This window comes from Rattus rattus, chromosome 5 (assembly GCF_011064425.1).
Source record: "Rattus rattus isolate New Zealand chromosome 5, Rrattus_CSIRO_v1, whole genome shotgun sequence".
Taxonomy (NCBI): Eukaryota; Metazoa; Chordata; class Mammalia; order Rodentia; family Muridae; genus Rattus; species Rattus rattus.
Window position 1 is genome coordinate 13495697 of NC_046158.1, and position 19669 is coordinate 13515365.

At 49.0% G+C, this 19669-nt stretch overlaps 1 protein-coding gene across 1 annotated transcript in view; it reads left to right on the top strand.

Annotated features, from left to right (window-relative positions):
- Nucleotides 1-1067: 1067 nt before the first annotated feature.
- Nucleotides 1068-19669, top strand: part of Ttll11 (tubulin tyrosine ligase like 11) — an 83671-nt gene continuing 65069 nt past the window's right edge. Inside the window, exon 1 of the mRNA XM_032903181.1 lies at nt 1068-1772. Within this exon, the coding sequence (XP_032759072.1) occupies nt 1068-1772 (705 nt within the window). The remainder of the gene's footprint in view (nt 1773-19669) is intronic.

Below are 19669 nucleotides of genomic sequence, written 5' to 3' on the forward strand. Positions count from 1 at the left end.
TGCAGAGAAGACCTCTTTCAGGTACCATGGACAGCTCCAAAAGCCTCAGGCAAGACTCTGGTTCTTGACTTTGGTAGCCTTAAAATCAAAAGGGCATTTTTAATATCCCCCCCGCCCCCCAACCAGTTACACTCATAGGCTCAACCCGAGTCTGGGCTCCAATTTCTGAAAGAGGGGGTTCAAGATGCTACTTTGTAAACAAGCACCTCAGACCCTTCGTATAGGTACTTGAAGAAAATCTTCCAGGCCTCCTACAAAGGAGGCCTGGTGCCCTTGAAGTTATGGGTGGGCTTCAAGGCAGCTTATTCACACGCTGAAATTCCTATCCAAAGAAACAAGACTTTTGGAGGAATGGAGAAGGGGCCATTTTCCTCCAGGACCCTTAAAATTAATATGCTTTCACTATTGGAAGTTCTTGAGATGAACGGGAGAGATGGTTGCATCACGATATGAACGTACCGAGTGCTACTGAACTGTGAATTACAAATTAGACTAAATGAGGATGGAGAGACGGCTCAGTGTTAAAGAGTGCTGGCTTGTTCATTTCCTGGCACCACACTACAGGTCCCATCGGGGAATCCGATGTTCTCTTCTGGCCTCCTCCAGCATCAGGCGCATACATGGTACACATACATATATGTAGGCAAAAATATACATACACATAAAGTAATAAAAAGAGTTGATTAATGCATCTAGCTATATGGTTTTTATTATAATAAAAAGTGTTGTCCTCTACACTTTTTAGGAATCTGAAGGGCTTCTTCATTCCGCGGGAGATACCTGAAACCTGACAAAGGTGGTCTTCTGCCTCAGTCTGAGACTCACAGAGAAAGAGTCAATAAATGTAGTAGGTCTGGAGTTACCCCAGTGTATGTGGGACTGGGGAAACTGAGTCTCGTGCTCTTCCCAAGTCCTTCTCTTTCCAAGCTCGGGAGCCGGACAGGAACGCAACAACTCCTTTCACCCTCAACCTCACTATCAGCCATTCCTGGCCAGGCCTTGAAAGCTCAGAGCTTTGAGGCTTCTGAGGGCGCCAGGGCCTCAGCGGCTCTCTTCCCTCTTCCAAGATGGCCGCCGCCACCTCTGTGACAGGCCTGGTCACGTGGGCGCGCTCGCTTGTGAGGTCGCCGGGCCCCGGCAGGCGATTGTCCCTTGCCGGGCCCCGTCCCGAGGCGGCGACTATCCCTGTCAACCGGAGCCTGAGAGATCATGGCAACGGGCTCGGGCGGGGAGCGCGTGGCGGCGGCGGCGGCGGTAGCGGCGGCGGCAGTTTGGTCGCGGGCCGGGACGGCGGAGCGGCGGCGGAGGCGGCGGTGGCTGTGGCGCCGGCACCGGCCCTGAGCGTCATGTGGCGCAGCAGCCTCGAGCAGGACTCAGCGGCCGGGTGGGAGACGGACGAGACGGCGGCGGCCGATTCGCTAGAGGCGGAGGAGGGAGAGCAGCTGAGCGTAGACGCGGGCGCCGCCGGGGAGCCCGAGCGCCCGGAGCGAGAGGAGCAGCCCAAGGCCGTGGGCCGGACCCTGACCCCGACGCGACGCCGCGCGACCGAGGAAGGAGATGTCCGCGTTGTCCGCCGGCTGCCGCCCGCGCTGCCCCAGGACCCGCCGAGGCCGGTGGCACGGGCCCTGAGCCATCTCGTGCAGGCCCGGGGCCGGAACCGGGGCTATCGGCGGAACGCGGACTCAGTGCGGCCGGTCACCGTGGACAGCTCCAAGGCTCGCACTTCTCTGGACGCGCTGAAGATCAGCCTTCGCCAGCTCAGGTGGAAGGAGGTGAGGCCCGCAGGCTCCGGCACGGGGGCACAGGGGGGTCGTCCCGAGGCCTGGCCCCCGGAGCCACTTCCCAGGTCAGGTCAGCTGGTCCCTGCCCTGCCCCCCTACAGCTGCAACCCTATGTCTGCAACCCTGGCCTCTTCGAACTCCTGGTTTATATGTCTGTCTTCTCCTCCATTGGCCCCGGGGCCAGGAGCCACCTTCCACTCTCGTATTTAATGTTTATTTAAAGTTTACTAAACTTTAGTGCTTAGAGTGCCACTCTTGGGCCAGGTTTACTCGACATCGCCTCACTACGCTCTTCGACTTAGCCGTGAGACCTTGAGCAAGCTGCTTTTCTTCTTTGGCCCTGTTAACCTTGGTAAAATGAAGCCAGTTCGTTCCTATTAGGGGCCTAGTGCCTAGTGATTGCACAAGATTTCAGCAAGTGACAACTTAACTTTCATCACCTTCCTTTCTTGCCGCCACCACCACCACCACCACCACCACCACTGACACTGATTCAGGGGATGTAGCAGGTGACAGTAAGTAGGGGTGAACGCATGACTGAGGAGATGAATCAGTCACCCTTGAATTCAGTTCAGTCCTTTAAGGGGGCGGGCAGGGCAAAGCACCAACGAATCCAAGAGGTTTCTATTTTCATTGACCGAGTAGATGAAGCCAGCTGACTTTATTTACAGCATAGAAGCCATTTGGTGCGCTAAAGATTCCATGCGCAGACAGCATGAGGGCTCAGGTTCCAAGCCTTGTGCTGATGCTGTGGTAGAAGTGGTTTAATGAAGTCGGAGACTGTGGAGAGATGACCGCAGGAAGGTCCACTATTGTCAGTATGTTGATGTCCCAGTGGAAGAGTTTGGTTTGGAGGGGAACCAAGAGTGAAGTGTGGAGGGGTCTAGCAATCCCAAGTGTCAGAGCCCCCTCAGCCTTAGGTGGAGGACTGGGGAGCCTCGGTTCTACTGTGTCTAAACTGTAGATAAAGTCCCATGTCCAGCCCAAAGATAGGCGGGCCAGGAAGGTAAACTCGGACTCGTCAGTGCTGCTGACCTAGTGAAGAGAGTCCAGGGATAAACTGCCTAAGAACTAAGGTGGCCAGTGAGCGCCTGTGCTTAGCTCAGCGCTGAGAAGAGACAGGGAGCAGACTTGGTTTTGCTCAGCCAACCCAGCTCAGGTTCAGTCCCTTATTTTGTAACTTTCCACTCTGTTGATACCGAGTTCTGTGCTGGGCCTAGGGAGTCACACTTCAAGTCCCCTTGTCTTCAAGCGTCCCTAGTTCAGTAGGGAATGAAATGCAGTAAGTAGTCCCAATGTCTGCAGGACCATTGCTGCTGCTGCCGCTGCTGCCTTAAATGCTCCTCTCCTAGCTATGTGCATGGCTTTCTCTATCACCTCTTGAGACCGCTGATCAGATAGCACATCCTGAGAGAGGTCTCCCAGGCGATGCTCCCAGCATCTCCAGCCCTCGCTGTTTGCTTCGTAGCATGAACCTCTCTATCTGACTTTGTGTTGTATTTGTTGATGGTCTGTTTTGTTCACCAGAATGTAAGCTCTTCAAGGGCAGGCATTTTGTTTTGTTACTGCTGTACTCGAAGTTGTCTGGCATATGGAAGTTGCTCAATAAATATCTGTTGAATGCATGAACACATCATGTGATGAGTGTCTCTATGTGCTGTGTGAGGCAGAGGAGGCCAACTTCAGTATCCCTCCCTGGGGGAAGTGAAGCCCGAATGAGTCTTGAGTGTTGGCCAAAGTTATTAGTGATGTGGACTTTGGGTCTCTGATAGAGGGAGTGGTACAGGCGAGCAGAGGGTGTGCAGTGCTTTGTAGCAGCACTGGCTGGCTGGATCACAGAGAGGGGTCAAGCATGGTGAGAGAAGGGAGCCAGGGTCGGATCATGTCACAGGACTTGAAGGGAAACCTTTCAGGCCATTGCAGAAGTCCAAGGATCTTCAGTCTATTAGCTGTACTACTTCTTCAGACCTGTTTGCTCAGCTGAATAACAAGGGTAGGTTTAGCAAATTCAGGCTCCCAGCATACCACTGTAACCACAAAATGACAATGTTAAACCCTTACATCAGTGAGCCCAGCAGAATACATAGTTTCTAGGACCCTGCCTTGACCGCCCCTCCCATCCCAGGCCTGCCTTCTATCACTTGTAAAATGTGTTGACATGTAGGTAAAGATGCTCATTCTAGTGTCTTTGACTCCCAACAAAAAGCCTTCACTGTGACTTATGCCACCATTCCTAAAGGTGGGGTCATATGACTTGTGTGACTGGTGTCCCTGTCAGAGATACCCAGCAAATGAACAGTGGGACATTTGTAGAACAACACATATGTCATCGGATGCACCAGGACATAGGATTTGGAAGCACCAGCCTCCAGAAACCTTCCAGTCCTTCTGACTTTATCCTTGATTGCTGTACTCTTAGCTTCTAAGACAAAGCAAATGCATGAGAAGTAATATAGATGAACTTGGAACTAACAAAGCACAAATACACAACTTCCTTAGGCTGTCTCTCATCCCTTTTGGGAGTGGTGTTGGACAAGATCCTTTCTAACTTGGGGCCGGTTGATGGGCGTGGCTCATGTCAGGGGTCCTTGAATGTTTAGCTGTGCTGCTCAAGATTGTGGGATATCCTGTTGGCTGGTTTTGGTGGAGGTGAGTGGGTAGCCCAGAAAAGAATGAGGTCATAGCCAGGAGTGGTGGCACATGCCTCTGATCCCAGGACTCAGGAGGCCAAGGCAGGAGGATTACAAGCTCAAGGCTGGGCTGGGCTACATAGCAAGACCTTGTTTCAAAACAAAACAAAACAAAACAAAACATAAATGTAGGAAGGCCATGACTACCAATCAGTGCAAATGCCCCTGCTCTCTGCAGGTATATAGGGAGAACCTTCCCACCATGGTCCACTTCCCAGGGGGCTGTGAGCTAGCGAGCCCTTGAATCCAGAAATGTGCCCAGCTACTGGGCGCACACATTCCCTTCTCTTCTCGGTTTCTTTTTAGTTCCACGTGTATCTAAAACCCACAGTGATGACTGAAATAACGAACCCTCCTGCAGCTCCTACTCAATACCAGACAAGTATTTAGAACTAACCACGCCACTACAGGAAGTGCATTATTGTATCCATTTTATAAATGGAGGAGCTGAAGTCCACGAAGGCTAACTTACGCCGGATCATAGAGTGACTTAGAGACAGAGATAGCATTTGCAATAGACACCCACCCGACCTGAGTCCAGGCTTCAGTTCCCAGCTCGCCTGCAAACTGCGGCAGTCGGTGTGAAGAGAAGAGGCTCCTGGTGGCACAAGAGCTCCTGTTGAAGAGGCACAGAGCTGCAAACAGATGGCCACGGTTCCGCCTGGGATCTGAGTGGGCAAAGGAAACCCCACACAGTGGGGACAAGGCAGGGAGTGGGGAGCAGGTCCCAGATACAAGAGTGACATGCTGGTGGCTCAGGGAGCACGTGGAGGGCAGAAAGATGCAGAAAGGACCAGACGGCCAGCTAAGACCATGCCAAGAAGTTTGTATCCCTGTCTGCCCTGCCTGGCAGCTTGTGGCTGTATGTCAACCCAGCTTCCTTTGCCCACGTCTCTCATGTTAAGTCTGATGGTTAAGTCTTCAGCCACTCAGTTCTGGACACCTGTGTCCACAGAGGTTTTCAATTTGTTTCTGCAAGAGCAAATTCACAGACGGTACGCAGCTCTGTAAACTTGTAGATGTGAACAAAGTTTTCCAGGCTAGCAAAGGAAAGTCACATGTCCAAAAATCACCACTGACGAAGTCGATGGTTCCTGCTCACATTTGGAGACCCTAGAGAATTCTCTTCCCATCACCTACATGTTTTTGTTTGTTTGCCGCCTTCATTAAAGGAGACCTTGGAGAAAAGACACGAGACAGAGAATAGATGGTGAGTGTGTGAGCCGCCTTCCTTGGAGACAGCAGTTGTGTATGGGTGCCACGATTCCGTGGACATGACATAGCATGAATGCAGCCTCAGGGAGATTAGATGGGAGCACATTTGTTGGCAATGGTTTGCATAGTCCTCACCCTTGGAGCTTTTACAGTGGGAACTCTCTTTCAGACACTCCAGAGTGTCTTTGAAAGGTCCCTGACTATCTTCAGCATATGCACACGACTGTCTTAACACGTGTAACATGTGAAATACTTTTTATTAGGTGTATGTACTAGGTATGGTACCAAGTACTTAGTGGTACTCATTAAGAGTGGATTGAGGCCAGAACATGGTGGCACATGACTTTAATCCCAGTCCTTGGGAGGCAGAGGTAGGCAGATCTCTGAGTTTAAGGTCAGCCTGGTCTACAGATTGAGTTCCAAGACAGCATCAAAAGTTAAAAAGCAAATGCATAGTGGATTGAGGAGCTGGAGAGATGGCTCAGTAATTTAGAGCACTGACTGTTGTTCCAGAGGACCCAGGTTCAATTCCCAACATCCTTGTGGAGACTCACAACTGTAACTCCAGTCCCAGTAGATCCAATGTTCTCTTCTGACCCCTGTCAGCATTGTTTGACCACTGTGCACAGACATACATGCAGACAAAACACCCATGCACATAAAAATGAATAAATGAATGAATGAATGAGTGAATTGAAGGGCTGGCATAATGGCCCAGTGGGTAGAAGAGTTTGCCTCCAAGCTTGATGACCTGGAGTGTGATTCCTGGGACCCACGTGGTGGAAGATGAGAACTGACTACTGATCCTTGTAAGCTATTCTCTGCCTTCCACACAAGCATGCTTCTTTCTACATGGACACACACACACACACACACACACACACACACACACACACACACACACACACACTGAATGAACGGGGTTTTAGAGATAGCTCAGCAGTTAAAGAGAACTGACTGGTCCTCCAGAGGACCTGGGTTTGATTCCCAGCATCCACATGGTGGCTCACAACTGCAATGTCAATTCCAGGGAGTCCTGATGCCCTCTTCTGACTTCCCCGGGCACCAGGCACTCTTGTGGGGCAGACATACATGTGGGTAAAACACCCATACACACCCCTAACTGCAGTAAAACATTTAAGAAAACCAAGTGGTTGGGACACTTCCTGTGGGTTCTTTATCTCTTCCTCACACTAACCGCAGGCAGATGCCATCTCTCATCATCTCCAGTTCAGGAAAGATGAAGATGAAAAAATTGAGATTTGAGAGAGATTGGTACAGGGCTAGCCCAATGCCACATAGGTGACAAGTGGCAGAGCCATCCAGGACTAGAGTCTGTCAGCAGCGTACAATCCTAAACAATTGTTTTTGCTATTCCATTGCTAAAAAGCAAGGAACCAGGCCATCACCCCCACCATTATTACTCCTGGGTAAAGGCTGGAGAAATGAAGCAGGCCCAGAATCTAAGCAAGAGAATCAGGCTTACCAGCAGACAGAAGTGTTCCAATACCCCTTTTGCGGGTGTTTTATAATTCTCCACTTTCTATCCCTCCTTTTCCCTATCCAACCTGCAACTCTCAAATGACAGCAGAGTCACTCGGAGCCAGGAGAGCCATATTACGAGCAGCACTTAAAATAAAGCATGCTTAGACACACCCCGTCTGGCAGATGAACACTCAACACCCACTCCTTCCAAGACCTGTCTCGCCAAGGCACAGAGGCCATCCCCGGGCTCTCCGGTGGCTCCTCTGTGGAATGTTATAATGCTAGCAATTTGCATCTCTCTCTGGAGTCCTTCTGGGAAAAGGCAGAGTACAAAATGAAAACCAGGGTGCTTTTGCCCTCCCTCCCTTTCCAGTTTCAACGATAGTACAATTTATGTCATATTTTTGAAAAGAGCATTATACTTGAGAATAGTTTATGCCCCACTCCATCAAATGTTCTCCTTCAGCAGACATGTTATTTTAACGTCTACTCCACCAGAATTTCCCCTTTGCTAGTTAAACTTGTCATCACAGAGAAATCACAATTCACCGCGGCTGGTCTTTGAACAATAGATGTAATAGCTTCGACATCCAGATTAACTTCTTAAAGAGCCCCTTCAAGACAGTAAATTCCAGGGTTCATGCTCAGGGCCTGTAACTACTGCACATTAAGTTTTTCTTTAGCAGGTGTGGTATTTCCTGAGGCTGCTTTTAAAGGTGCAGAATACATACTGTGTGTCCCGTACCTTCATTTTTGCCGGCAGTTCTGGATCCTGGTTTTCTGTCAGCTCACATTGAATGGAAAAATCCACCCTTGCCTTTTTTTTTTCCCCCTTGAAATCTATTTCTGAAGAAGAGCATATTGTAAAACTAATTGGTCTCTTTCAACTGTCTGCTCCGAGGAGGAGGACCAGGTGGCTGAGGGTTAAAATCCTTGCCATTAGCTGCTTAGAGTGTGGACTCTGTACGGACCCTCTGAGTGTCTGCTCCTTCAGCTGTGATGACACTTGCCCCGTCAAGTGTCTGTGAGAGGCACAGAGGAAGGCGCAGACATGACCGCGGCCCAGTGCTGGGCACACTGCTGGTTTTCGATTGGAGCTCCCTTCCTTCTATGGGGCAGTGAAGACATTGGTCTGTATGTGTGCTCCGTCTCTGATCCATTTCATTAACTAGAAGAGAAAAGAAATGTCAGTCTGCTGATTAGGCTTTTTCCAAGCACATAGGACCATTCTTCGTGTCACAGGTATTTGTGACCCACATGTACCTGCTCCATTTGGGCTCTAGTGGTATGACAGATGGCAGACCTGGGGTGGCGGTACAGCACTGGGGATGGAGCCCAGGGTTGTGAGTGTGTGTGTGTGTGTGTGTGTGTGTGCGCGCGCGCACGCACGCGTATTCGTGCGTGTGATGGATTTGACAGTTCCCTCTGTCACATGGCTTTGCATCCCAGACAAGCTGCTTCTCCTCTCTGAAGAGGTTCCTCATCGCTAAAACTGAGCATAGCTGTGAAGATTGTCATCCATTCCCAAGCACTTGGTACTTTGAACACATGACGGTGGGCTTAGCTTCTCTGATGCATTTCTGACATCTGAATTACATTTTATAACAAACGTCAATGACGTGAACAGGTGCATACGCTTGCTGTTTTTTTATTTTGGGCCTCCCCCCCCCCTCCTTGTGACTGCTCCCAGAGTGCCATTTTTAGGGCTGGAGAGAACATGGCTGTGTTTCTGCCCCGTAGGGTTGAAAGAGCATCTCTGTACCTTGTGTCCTCAGCGGCTTGGACACGTGTGCTTCCCTGGGCTTGTGAGCTGCCACAGTTTAGGAGTTGAGGAGTGAATCCCAGCAGGCATTTCCACCTCCCCACCCCCACCCCTGCTTCTGACATCTGAACACACCCCATCATCCGTGAGGAAGCTGGGGAATACGGGTGTTTGTCCCCCATGCTGTACCGTCTGTCCTGGGGAAAGCCAGTTCATCATTTCCAACAGGAAAGTAATGAAGACAGTAACTTTTATAAATATTCCATGAGCGCTTGAGAAAAAGTGCGTCCTTTAGTTATTGAATGCAATATTTCATACATGGCATTCAATTCATTGGGAACTGCATTATATAGTTTACGGCTTTAGTTTCGAGTCTGATGTATTCGTTTATTGGAGTTATGCTAATATTATTCCCAGCAACTGTGGGTTTCCTATCTTTTGTTATTTTTTTCTTTCCCCATTTTCTTGCTGCACTAGACAGGGAGTTACACATTCTATTTTTATTCTTATAAAACTTCATGCTAGAAAATTTGACATGCATGTAATTTTATCTAGTTTAAAGCTAGGGTCACAATGCTCTTTTTAATGTTTAAAAAGATTTAGCTTTCTTATTTCCAAAGTTTTATTTATTTATTGGTTTGAATTTAAATACAGTTGTATCTCTTACATCCTTTCCTTTCCTGCCTCTAACCCCTCCCGTGATCTCTCCCTCCAACCTCTCCCATGGCCCTCCTTCCAACTCCTCCTATGTCCCTCTCCTCAAATAGATGACCTCTTTTTCTTTATTAATTTACACACACACACATGCACACACACACACACACACACACACACACACTCACTCACTCACGCACGCACGGGAGTATAAATACACAAATATAGCCTACTGAGTCATTTTTGTTGCTTGTGCAATTTCAGGGCTTAGAGGATTCCAGGGCTGACCACGTTGTATTGGTTAACCAGTTGGGACTCTTCCCTGGGAGAGGCTAAGTCTCCCCCTCTCAGCAGTCAGTAGTTACCTGTAATTCTTTGTCTAGGGCTGGGCCCCTGTGAGATTCCCCTCTTCTGTGTTAGTATGTCTATTGATGCTGTCACTGTTTAGGTCATATGGTTGTGATATCATGTATACAGCTCCCCTGTCATTTCTAGGAGGCAGAGCATCAGAGCATGTGCACAGCCACAGACATAAAAACAAACAACAAAGTTTTACAGCAGACTTCCGGGTCCTCTGTCTCCTACAATCTTTCTACCTCCCACCCCCTCCTGCTGTATTCCCTGAGCCTCAGGTATAGAAGTTGTGGTGTAGGTATATCCACTGAGGCCGCGTTCCCCATGGTCTGTTGACCTTTGTGGTCTTCTGTAATGGTCTCCCTTTTCTGTAAAGAGAAGCTTCTATGATGAGGGGTACCATTTATCTATGGGTGTAGGGTAGGTTTTAGAACTCTTTAAGAATCATGCAGGTCTAATAAAGTGGTGGTAATCAGCTCTCTTCTGAACCTATCACCTCACCAGCCCCAGGCAGTTGGCTAGGTTACTGTTCCTGCTTTTAATTATGTGTCTGTATTTGTGTGTGGGTTTCTGCTTGTTAAGTACAATCCCCGCTGCGGCTAGAAAGGGTGATGGGTCACCTGGAGTTGGAGTGAGAGGCATTTGTTAGACGTCTGATGTGGGTATTGGAAGCAGAGCTCTGGTAGGTACTCTGTTACATCAGTTCCTGCTTTTAATTGCTAAGCCATCTCTCCAGCTCCTTTATTTATCATTGTTATTGTTACTGTTGTTGCCGTTGTTGTTGTTGTCGTTCTTGTTTTGAGACAAGGTTTCTTTGTGTAGCTTTGACCGTCCATCTCTCTGTGTAGCCCTGGCTGTTCTGGAACGCACTGTGTAGACCAGGCTGGCCTTGGACTCACAGAGATTCTCACCTGCCCGTGCCTCCCAGGTAATAAAAAGTGTGTGCCACCACTCTCTGACCGTTTGCTTGTATGTATGCCCGTGGCTGTGCACGTGCTATGACGCACGTCAGAGGACAACTAACAGGAGCCTGTTCTCTCCTACCACGTGGGTCCTGGGGATCGAGCTCATGGCATTAAGTTTGGCAACAAGCACCACTAACCACTGAGCCTTCTTGCTTGTCCCATTACTCCCTCAGCAACTGGTGACCTTAGGGGGAGTCTTCACTCAGGCCATATTTGTACATGCCTTTGTAGCCGATGTTTTTGTTATTTTATCCTTTCTACAACTTCAAAAGTTGGATATTATTTTATTGAGCCTTGGTGTCTTTTGAATTTACCCACAGTTGCCATTTTCTTTGATTATTTTATTTTGATTTTTTTAAAGATTTATTTATTTATTTATATGAGTACACTGAGGCTGTCTTCAGACACACCAGAAGAGGGTACCAGATCCCATTACAGATGGTTGTGAGCCACCATGGGGTTGCTGGGATTTGAACTCAGGACCTCTAGAAGAGCAGTCAGTGCTCTTAACCGCTGAGCCATCTCTCCAGCCCCTACTTTGATTAATTTAATGAGGTGTTATTTGTAATAAATTCTATCAGGTTTTATTGTACCAAAAATTATCTTTATTTTCCCTAATCCTTGGGGGATAGTGTTGCGGTGCATACAGTTCACACGGCTCTGTCTTGTTGGTCACATGATCCTGTTCCTTGGAAGATGTGCCTTTTCTCACGCTTTTGCTGTTGAGACGAGTCGGCAGTCTTTTTCCTTTTGCTGGCTGGGTAGGCTTTTCCTTTGGGTACTTTAAAAGTCTCTGTTTGTTCCAGGTGTCTCCCGAGTCGCTGAAGCCCTTCCAGGAAAGGGGGTTTCCTTTTTGTTCTGCTGAGGATTTGGGGAGGATCCCATTTTCTGAGGGTCGCCATCCTATCGATTCTAGAAAGTTCTTGCCCATTTCTCTTGCAATATTCTCTTTTCCAGTCTCCCTTTGCTATCTTTCTCTTTTGGACTTGGAACTGAGGTCTCAAGTCTTGTTGGATGTGTATCTGTGCTTAGGATTTAAATCTCTGGCTGTTCTTTGCGGTGTGATTCAAAAATGAGAATTTTCATTTTGTGTGGCCCTGCAGAGGCTTCTGTGAACCACAACATTTAATACTAATTGTGTGTGTATGCATGTATGTGCATGTGACTGTGTTTGTCTTTGTTGTACTTTTTAAACTCTAGACACAGTATGAATCTTGTCTCTAGCCTCTTCTGCAGGAAATGCTATGGTAGGCATCCTGACGGAAACTTTTCCCTCTTACTTCTCCTTGCTTTCACCAAAGCCACGACAAAACAGGGTTTCCTCTAGTTCACCTACTGAAGGCAGCATTTCAGGGGTCCTGGCTTGTATGGGAGTGTCTGTTCTGGTTCTCACCATGCCAGTAGGCATTCAGAAGCCAGAGTACATGGCCAGGCCATTGCCTAAGTGTACAGGAACAAGACTCAGTTGACTGTTGGCCGTGGAGAATGGATTACAGGGCAGACTCCAGGCAGAGAAGTGGGCTAGGATGCTATTGTAGGCTGAGTCAGGGTTAAGACACTGGCATGGGATGGTGACTGGTGAGAAGAATATGGACTGAGACTGTTTCCCTGGACTGCTAGCCATTCAGTGGAGCGGAGTTTGTCCTATGCATCTGCAGGTGCCTGGGGCAGAGGCGTTGGAGGCGATGGCAGGCTTGAACCCTCGTGTATCTGGTGCAGCTTCAAGGACTACCTTCAGAATGATGCTTTTTTCTCTAAAGGCAGATGACGTAGAGAGATCCAGGTGGCGTGCTCATGCCCATCTCTGTCATGGCCAAGCTCCGGCTAGAAATAAAGAGCCGGCTGTTTGAGAGTTCTGACGGCCTTCCATCCCTCACAGCTGCTGTTCCACGATCACAGTTCTCTTCAGCTTGTGCACTTGTCCTTTTATCAGGGATCCCAGGCTGTCTGAGAGAGCTCGCACAGAGCCTTATCGTCTTCCTGAATTTTTATGACATTTCTGAGAGACAACTAAACCTTACGAGTCTCTCGGCACTCTGCAAAGCTGTTCCACTAATGGCTGTTATGGCTCAGAAAACTCCCTACTCCTAAGGTGTTCTGTGTCTGGGGACCAATGGGAGAGGCAAATGGTCCCTGCCATGTGACAGTTTAACAAGCCTCATATGGCCACCGAGGACCGAGGCGCGGAGTCTATGCAATAGTGTTCCGTCAGAGCGAGCAGAGCGTGTCTAGAAAGTGAGGGGAAATAAAGAATAGACAAGCAGCTTAAACCCCGTGGCCTGGGAAGCCATTATTATCACTAAGGAAATATGGGTTGAATATCAGCTGTTCCCCAAGGTCTTTAAACCAGGACCACAGTTGTCTTACAGAAAACTATACTTGCCAATATACTATTTATTGACCAGTTTGTTAGAGTCATCCACTATTAAAAGGTTGATGTTGGTTATTAATAATACCCTGCTGTATCACAACGGAGCACTTGTTGATTCGAACTTGGAATTCAGAAGTAAACAGAGGATGATTGAGTTGCAATATAAAATCTCAAATGTAACTACTGCGCTGATTCTACAAGGGATTTCCCATGAATTTCCAGTGTGGCCCCAAGCCACCTCTCACCTGAAAAGCAGATCTGTGTTTAGAAAAACAGGCTGCTGTTAGATCGGTAGGGTCTCCTGCTTGTCAAACTTGTCAAACTTGCCTGTTAGAATAAGATACTTGATTGCCCTCTGCCAGAAAAGCCTCCTTACAAATATCGACTCCCCCAAGTGGAAAAACCACCTGTTTGCTTACCAAGATGGAATGTTTCTCGATGTTCGTTTAAAACAACAAATCATCTTATTATGACAGCACGTCAATACTACATAATAGCTTTGCTCGTAAGCCTCGCGCTGCAGAGTTAAACATAAAATATTGTGAGCTGACCTTTCTGGCCTGAGCCCACGACCCAGCTATTCTGGATGCCGAGGCAGAGGATCCGTTGAGCCTAGAATTTAAGATCAGCCTAGGAAATGTGGGGAGACCCCTCCTCCAAACTAAACCAAGAAAATTCCAAACCTTACCAAAAAGGCTGCACAGAAACAGCATGTCGAGAAGAGACGCACGGACAGTGAGCCCATACTAGGCGCTGAAATGCAGCAGGGGACAGGAGGGCAATGTGTGTTAAAAACATGGAGGCTCCTGGGTGAGTGCGGTGCATGGTCTTTTCTACAGTTTTGGCCTCTTGCCCACTTCCTGCTGTGCTCTGGATAATGGAATCAGCTCGGGTCTTGATTCCTGGTGCGTTGCTATTTTTAGAGTGTGTTGCTCTTTCCTCTGGCCCACACCGCCTCCATCTTCTGGTGTGAGCTAAAACCTCACTTTCCAAAGGAGACTTACCTGACTGCCTTAGATGCTCTTTCTCAGGGCCTCCCTTCCACAGCATGTGTCCGCTTTACTGTTATTGTTTGTTGAATTTTCTCTTTCCCCAGCAGACTTTAAATTCAACTCACTAGTGCAAGGACCGACCGTGTGTATCTCACTCACTCCTGTTTCTTATTGGATCCTCATGTTCCACACATGGTGCCTGCGACAGTCTAGAATCAGATTCTGATAAGTACTGGCAGGAATGATTCTTCCATTTCCCCCATCAAACATTTCTTCAGGCTTGACTTCAGTGCCACAGACCCCTCTGAGTCCTGGGCAAACAATGCAGTGGTTCCTCCCCTGTAGGGGCTGTCCCTCCGGGAGCCTTGGTCTATTGTGAGACCCAGTAGGAAGGGCAGAGGTAAAGGTAAGGGAGGAAGAAGGGGGGAGGCTTCAGCTGGGAGGAAGGAGTCTCTAGCTGAGGCTGGGGTGTGGGAGAGTGGCTATCAGAATAGAGCTGAGGTGGCACCAGGGTATTGGGACTGGGGAGGAGACTGCTGGCAGCCATCTCCATCTGAAGCACAGGATATGAGAGCAAAGTGACATGAACTGGCCCGAGACACATACCATAGTGCCCGAAAAAAAAACCAGACCCGTAAGCCAGAAAGCCCCTCTGGCTGTGTGTGGAGGTGTATTTAGGGGTGAGATGGTGGATAGAGTGGGTAAATCCTCCTTAGGGACTGAGTGCATGGTCTCCTCTAGTCTAACATCTAAAGAATGGAACACAGCAAGGAAGCACTAAAGTGACATCTGGTGACAGAGCCAACTGTGGAGACTGGCAGAGCAAGGCATGAGACCTCAGCACAGAGCAGGGACAGTGTCACTCAGCACTTTATTGAGCCTCTGTGACAGTTAGGCATCTGCCCTTGGCTCCATGCCCCACAGTAAATGTCCGAAGCAAGACTGACCAAGAGATCCGTGCCCAGTCTGTTTAAATGAGCAAACGGCAGAATATACACCCAGGTCTGCTTGGTGCAGGGCCAAGCACATTCTGTTCTGCCCTGGGCTATGCCGAGGGAGGCCGGGGAGAGAAGTCTCTCTTTTTCCTTTTTAAGATTTATTTATTATATATGAGTACACTGCAGCTGTCTTCAGACACCAGAAGAGGGCATCGGATCTCAGTACAGATGGTTGTGAGCCACCACGTGGTTTCTGGGAATTGAACTCAGGTCCTCTGGAAGAGCAGTCAGTGCTCTTAACCGCTGAGCCACCTCTCCAGTCCAGGAAGTCTCTTTTTTCAGAGATCTCTATCCTTCTTTCTGATGAGCAGGGGCAACCCCAAAGAGGCCTCTCCGGGCCTCCAGCCACTGAGGGTTTTCCCCCATGTTTGCCTCAGGCTGCAAAGCCCTCTCTCTCCTGAGTGTCCTTTCAGAGGGAGAGGAGAAGGCCCAGGAGGCAGTTGAGTGCTGTCTGCCCAGCACGATGGGAAGAGATTTGTGCACAGCTCCCATCCTCAGTGCCTGGTGTATGCCTGCTATTTAATAAAGGCCTCCTTGCAGGGAGGGCCGTTAAGCAACCAATGATGTATTTCATCTTCATTGGGGAAGAAGCTGCTGAATTAAATCAAATTCAGGCCATGTGGAAACAAAACAATAAAAATGCTATCTATCCACATGCATGGGCCTTTTCCAGAGATGAGAGGGACAGGAAGCAGCCACCCAGAGTCCATGCTGATAGCAGCGTTGGGGATGGTTTCTTACTGAATACTTGAAGAAATGCTGACACGGATGCAGGGATCTGTGTTTTCTCCAATCTCTTCACACATATCCACATATGTGTGTGTGCAGGTGTGAAAGTATGTGTAGGTATGAGTGTTTTGTACATGTTTGTGAGCACATGCATGCAAGTGTATGCACATGTATGCACATGTGTGTGGAGGCCAAAGGTCAACACTACCTCCTTGGTGGCTCCCCACCTCATCTTTTGAGGCAGGGTCTCTCACTCCCCTGGAGCTAGCTCATCAATTTGACTAGGCTGGTAACCAGTAAACTCCCAGGGATCTGCTTGTATTCACCCCATCCCTGTTACCTTGGTTACAGACACACATAACCACACCCTGTTTTTCCTTGAGAGCTGGAGATCCAAACTCAGGTCCTCCTGGCAAGTACTTGACAGTCTGAGTTGTCTCCCCATCTGTTCCCACCTCTCCCATCCTCAATTTGGAAGCCCCTTATATTTTCTGTCATCTGTAAAAGGTCATTTAAAATGTTTAGAGTTAGTAATGTGGCCTGTGGACCCCTGACTCACGGTTCTCCATGGTTCTCCACTCTTCCAGCTGGTGACAGAGAATGCAAGGTCTGCACTCCTCTCTGGAACTTGTGATCAGTTCCCACAGCTCCCAGAACAACCTCTTGTTTATAAAGTTCAGCATATTACAGTCCACCAGCCACCCTCGTACCTCTAGGTAAAAGCATACCTGTGGTCCCATCCACTGTCTCACTGGAAAGGGTTTTGTTCTTCACATGCATCTCTCTCTTTAAAACAGAACAGAACACCTTTAATAACTGTTGATTTCCTATTGGCACCGACATCATCTCTCTCTTACTAAGCTGTACATTTCCTTGTTTCATTATTATTTGTTGACCAACATCTGTTAAGGGCCCAACTGTCAAGCCACCACCTCCATTATCTTGTGTTCCTAAGAATATTCTGGAAAGCAGAGCTAATTGGACTCTTTGCAGATGGGCAGACTGAGGATCAGAGAGGTTCATGAAGTGGCCATGTTTTATCTGTAAGTGGTGGGTCTGGGATTTGAACTTAGGTTGCCTTGATTCTGGATCCATGGTCTCTCACCAATGGAAGCCAGTGGTTTCTTATGATCTGGATGCTTTGGCTACTCTGTCCTGAGCCCTCTGTGTGGGAATGGGCTCTGTTCCAAGCAGGCATCCATTAAACCAGAATGAGAGAGGGTAAGGTCCACAAGGAATGGGAAAGACAGGTGAACAGCCTTTTGTTTTTTTTGTTTTTTTTTTTTTTCTTTTTTTCGGCGCTGGGGACCGAACCCAGGGCCTTGAGCTTCCTAGGCAAGCGCTCTACCACTGAGCTAAATCCCCAACCCCAGCCTTTTGTTTTGACTGGATGGCTGACTGATCTCTAGAAGGCTCTCTCCCTCATTCTCTTTCTCTTCTCCCATTTGCTTTCTTAGAAAGCTGAGTGACTTTAAGGGATTCCAGTCTGTTCAGTCCTCACACAGAGCAGCTTTCTTCTGGAAGCCTCTGCCGGGGAGTCTTGAGCCAGCGTGGATTCTGGCTAAGAGGTGTCAGGCATGGCTTGAGATGAAGCTGTTCCCAGAGGGAGGAAAGCGCTTCTGAGGTGGAAGGTCCCTCAGCTTGGCCTCCATTGCCGGCAATAAACACATTTAACATTCTGGTGAAGATGAGACTCAATAATTTGGGACTTAGCAGTGAGCTGACGCAGGCCACTGTGTGGGAGTGGGGACAGAGAGATGGCTTCCGGGGTGCTCCTGAGTCACGCTAGAGTTTATCCCTCGTATTGGATCTATGATCCGACAGACTTGAATATATTTAGCATGGAAATTTTGCTGTTTGTGTCACCCTTATAGATCGGAATGTGGAGGAAAACAGAGGGCTATGTTGATCACTAATCTTTCCAGAGCCGTTTGCTAAAGAAACTGGAATTTTAATTAAAACCGCAAGCCAAGAGGTAAATTGCTGTGGAAGTTTGTGGATGTTTTTCTCCTGCTTAATATAATCACTGCTAATAAGATTCTTCGTGGGTGGGAAAGTAGACGGCACAGTGGGTATCCTGAGGGGAAGGCTGATGTCATGACGGTGCCCGGGTCATCTCCCCACTCCGACTGACGACTGACGGGGTTCCTCCCTGCACTCACACCATTTGGCAACAGTATTGATCTTATTGAAAGACTTGGGTCCAGAAGCAAGAGTGAGGTTGACGACAGACCCCCACCCCCAACCTGCCCCCAAAGCTTCGCCAGCTGTGAAGGGGGGAGGGAATGAGAACAAATGGGTTTAATATAAATACCCTGTGCTTTGGCGTTGACTTGGTAAACAATGAATGGCGCACCAGCCCGGAGTGCCACACTGTATCTACAGTAAGGAAGGGGTGAGCAGGAACGGGGCTCCGTAGATCACAAGAATTGCCACTTTGCAGTAAAAGGTTGTTAATTTAACCATCCTCAGGCTGTATTTATTGACTCTATTAGAGGGTGAGTAATTGTTGTGTTCAAGGGAAAACACCCCGGAGCCAGACGCACTGTTATTAAATTGGAAGGCTCCCCGGGAGCACCAGTCAGCCACGTGAGAGCCTCTCCGGGAGCACCAGTCAGCCACGTGAGAGCCTCTCCTCGGGAGTCTCAGCAGCTCGTATCCTGGGGGAGGTGATACAGGAACTAACCTGGGACTGCCCTGGACCCTAGCTCCTCTGGACCCCAGCTCCTCGGTGACTTGCCTTTTCCTCTTCCCAGGACATGCCTGTTTATGGTCCCGGTCCCGTCACCACACTGGCCCCCTTTTCTTCCCCCAGCGCCGCTTGGCTTCCTCATGGCGTCTGCTCCCGATTATTCATTCACATCTGCCTTAACCCAGCTCTCCTTTTCTCCAGCAAGGCTGCGCCTGCAGAGCCAAGCTCAATCCTTAGACAGCCTAGGAGACTTCAGCATTGAAGTGGGCCACGAGGGAGCCCTGTGAGTCTCTCCAGCCTTGTCCCCCAGAGCCTCGAGCTCTAGGCATGCAGGGCTCTCTGCCTTCAGCCCTCTGCCCTCTGCCCTCTGCCCAACTTCTCTGATGCTCACAAATGTCACCTCGTACTGGTCTCACACCAACTTCTTTGGTTCAGTTTTCTTAACCAGAGCCACCAGGATTCATTGTTGTGGTTTTCTCAGAGGACTCCTGGAGGGGCGTCTTCTCCTTTGTCTGTCATCAGGTATGGCTAGGGAGGCTCCCTCTCAGTCTTTCTCACCAGGGGACTTCATTAGTGGAAGAACAGCCAGGGAGCCTTGGTCGCAGTGTCTCTAACTGGGCTAATTTAGCTCCTACTATGCGCCAGGCTCCTGTGTCAGGGGCGTCCTTTCCCCTGAGTGGCTGTTTTCATCGCTCCAGCAGGCACTCCAGGGACACTGCGCCGCTCATCTTTCTCGGATGATGAAATCACAGCTCACCACAGTTGACAGGGCTGAGATTTGAAGCCAGGTTCTCAGACTCCAGGCGAGGGACTCGTCTGCAAGTGCGGGCTCCCCAGAGTCTGGGCTGTGTGATCTGTCACCCAGCTGGATGTCTTTGCCCATCATCTCCATTCTCTGCTGTCTGGGAGGATGACAGTGTCCTTAGATGAGATACAAGTGGCAGAGACCTGGGCTGGGCTGGGCTGGGCTGGGCTGGGCTG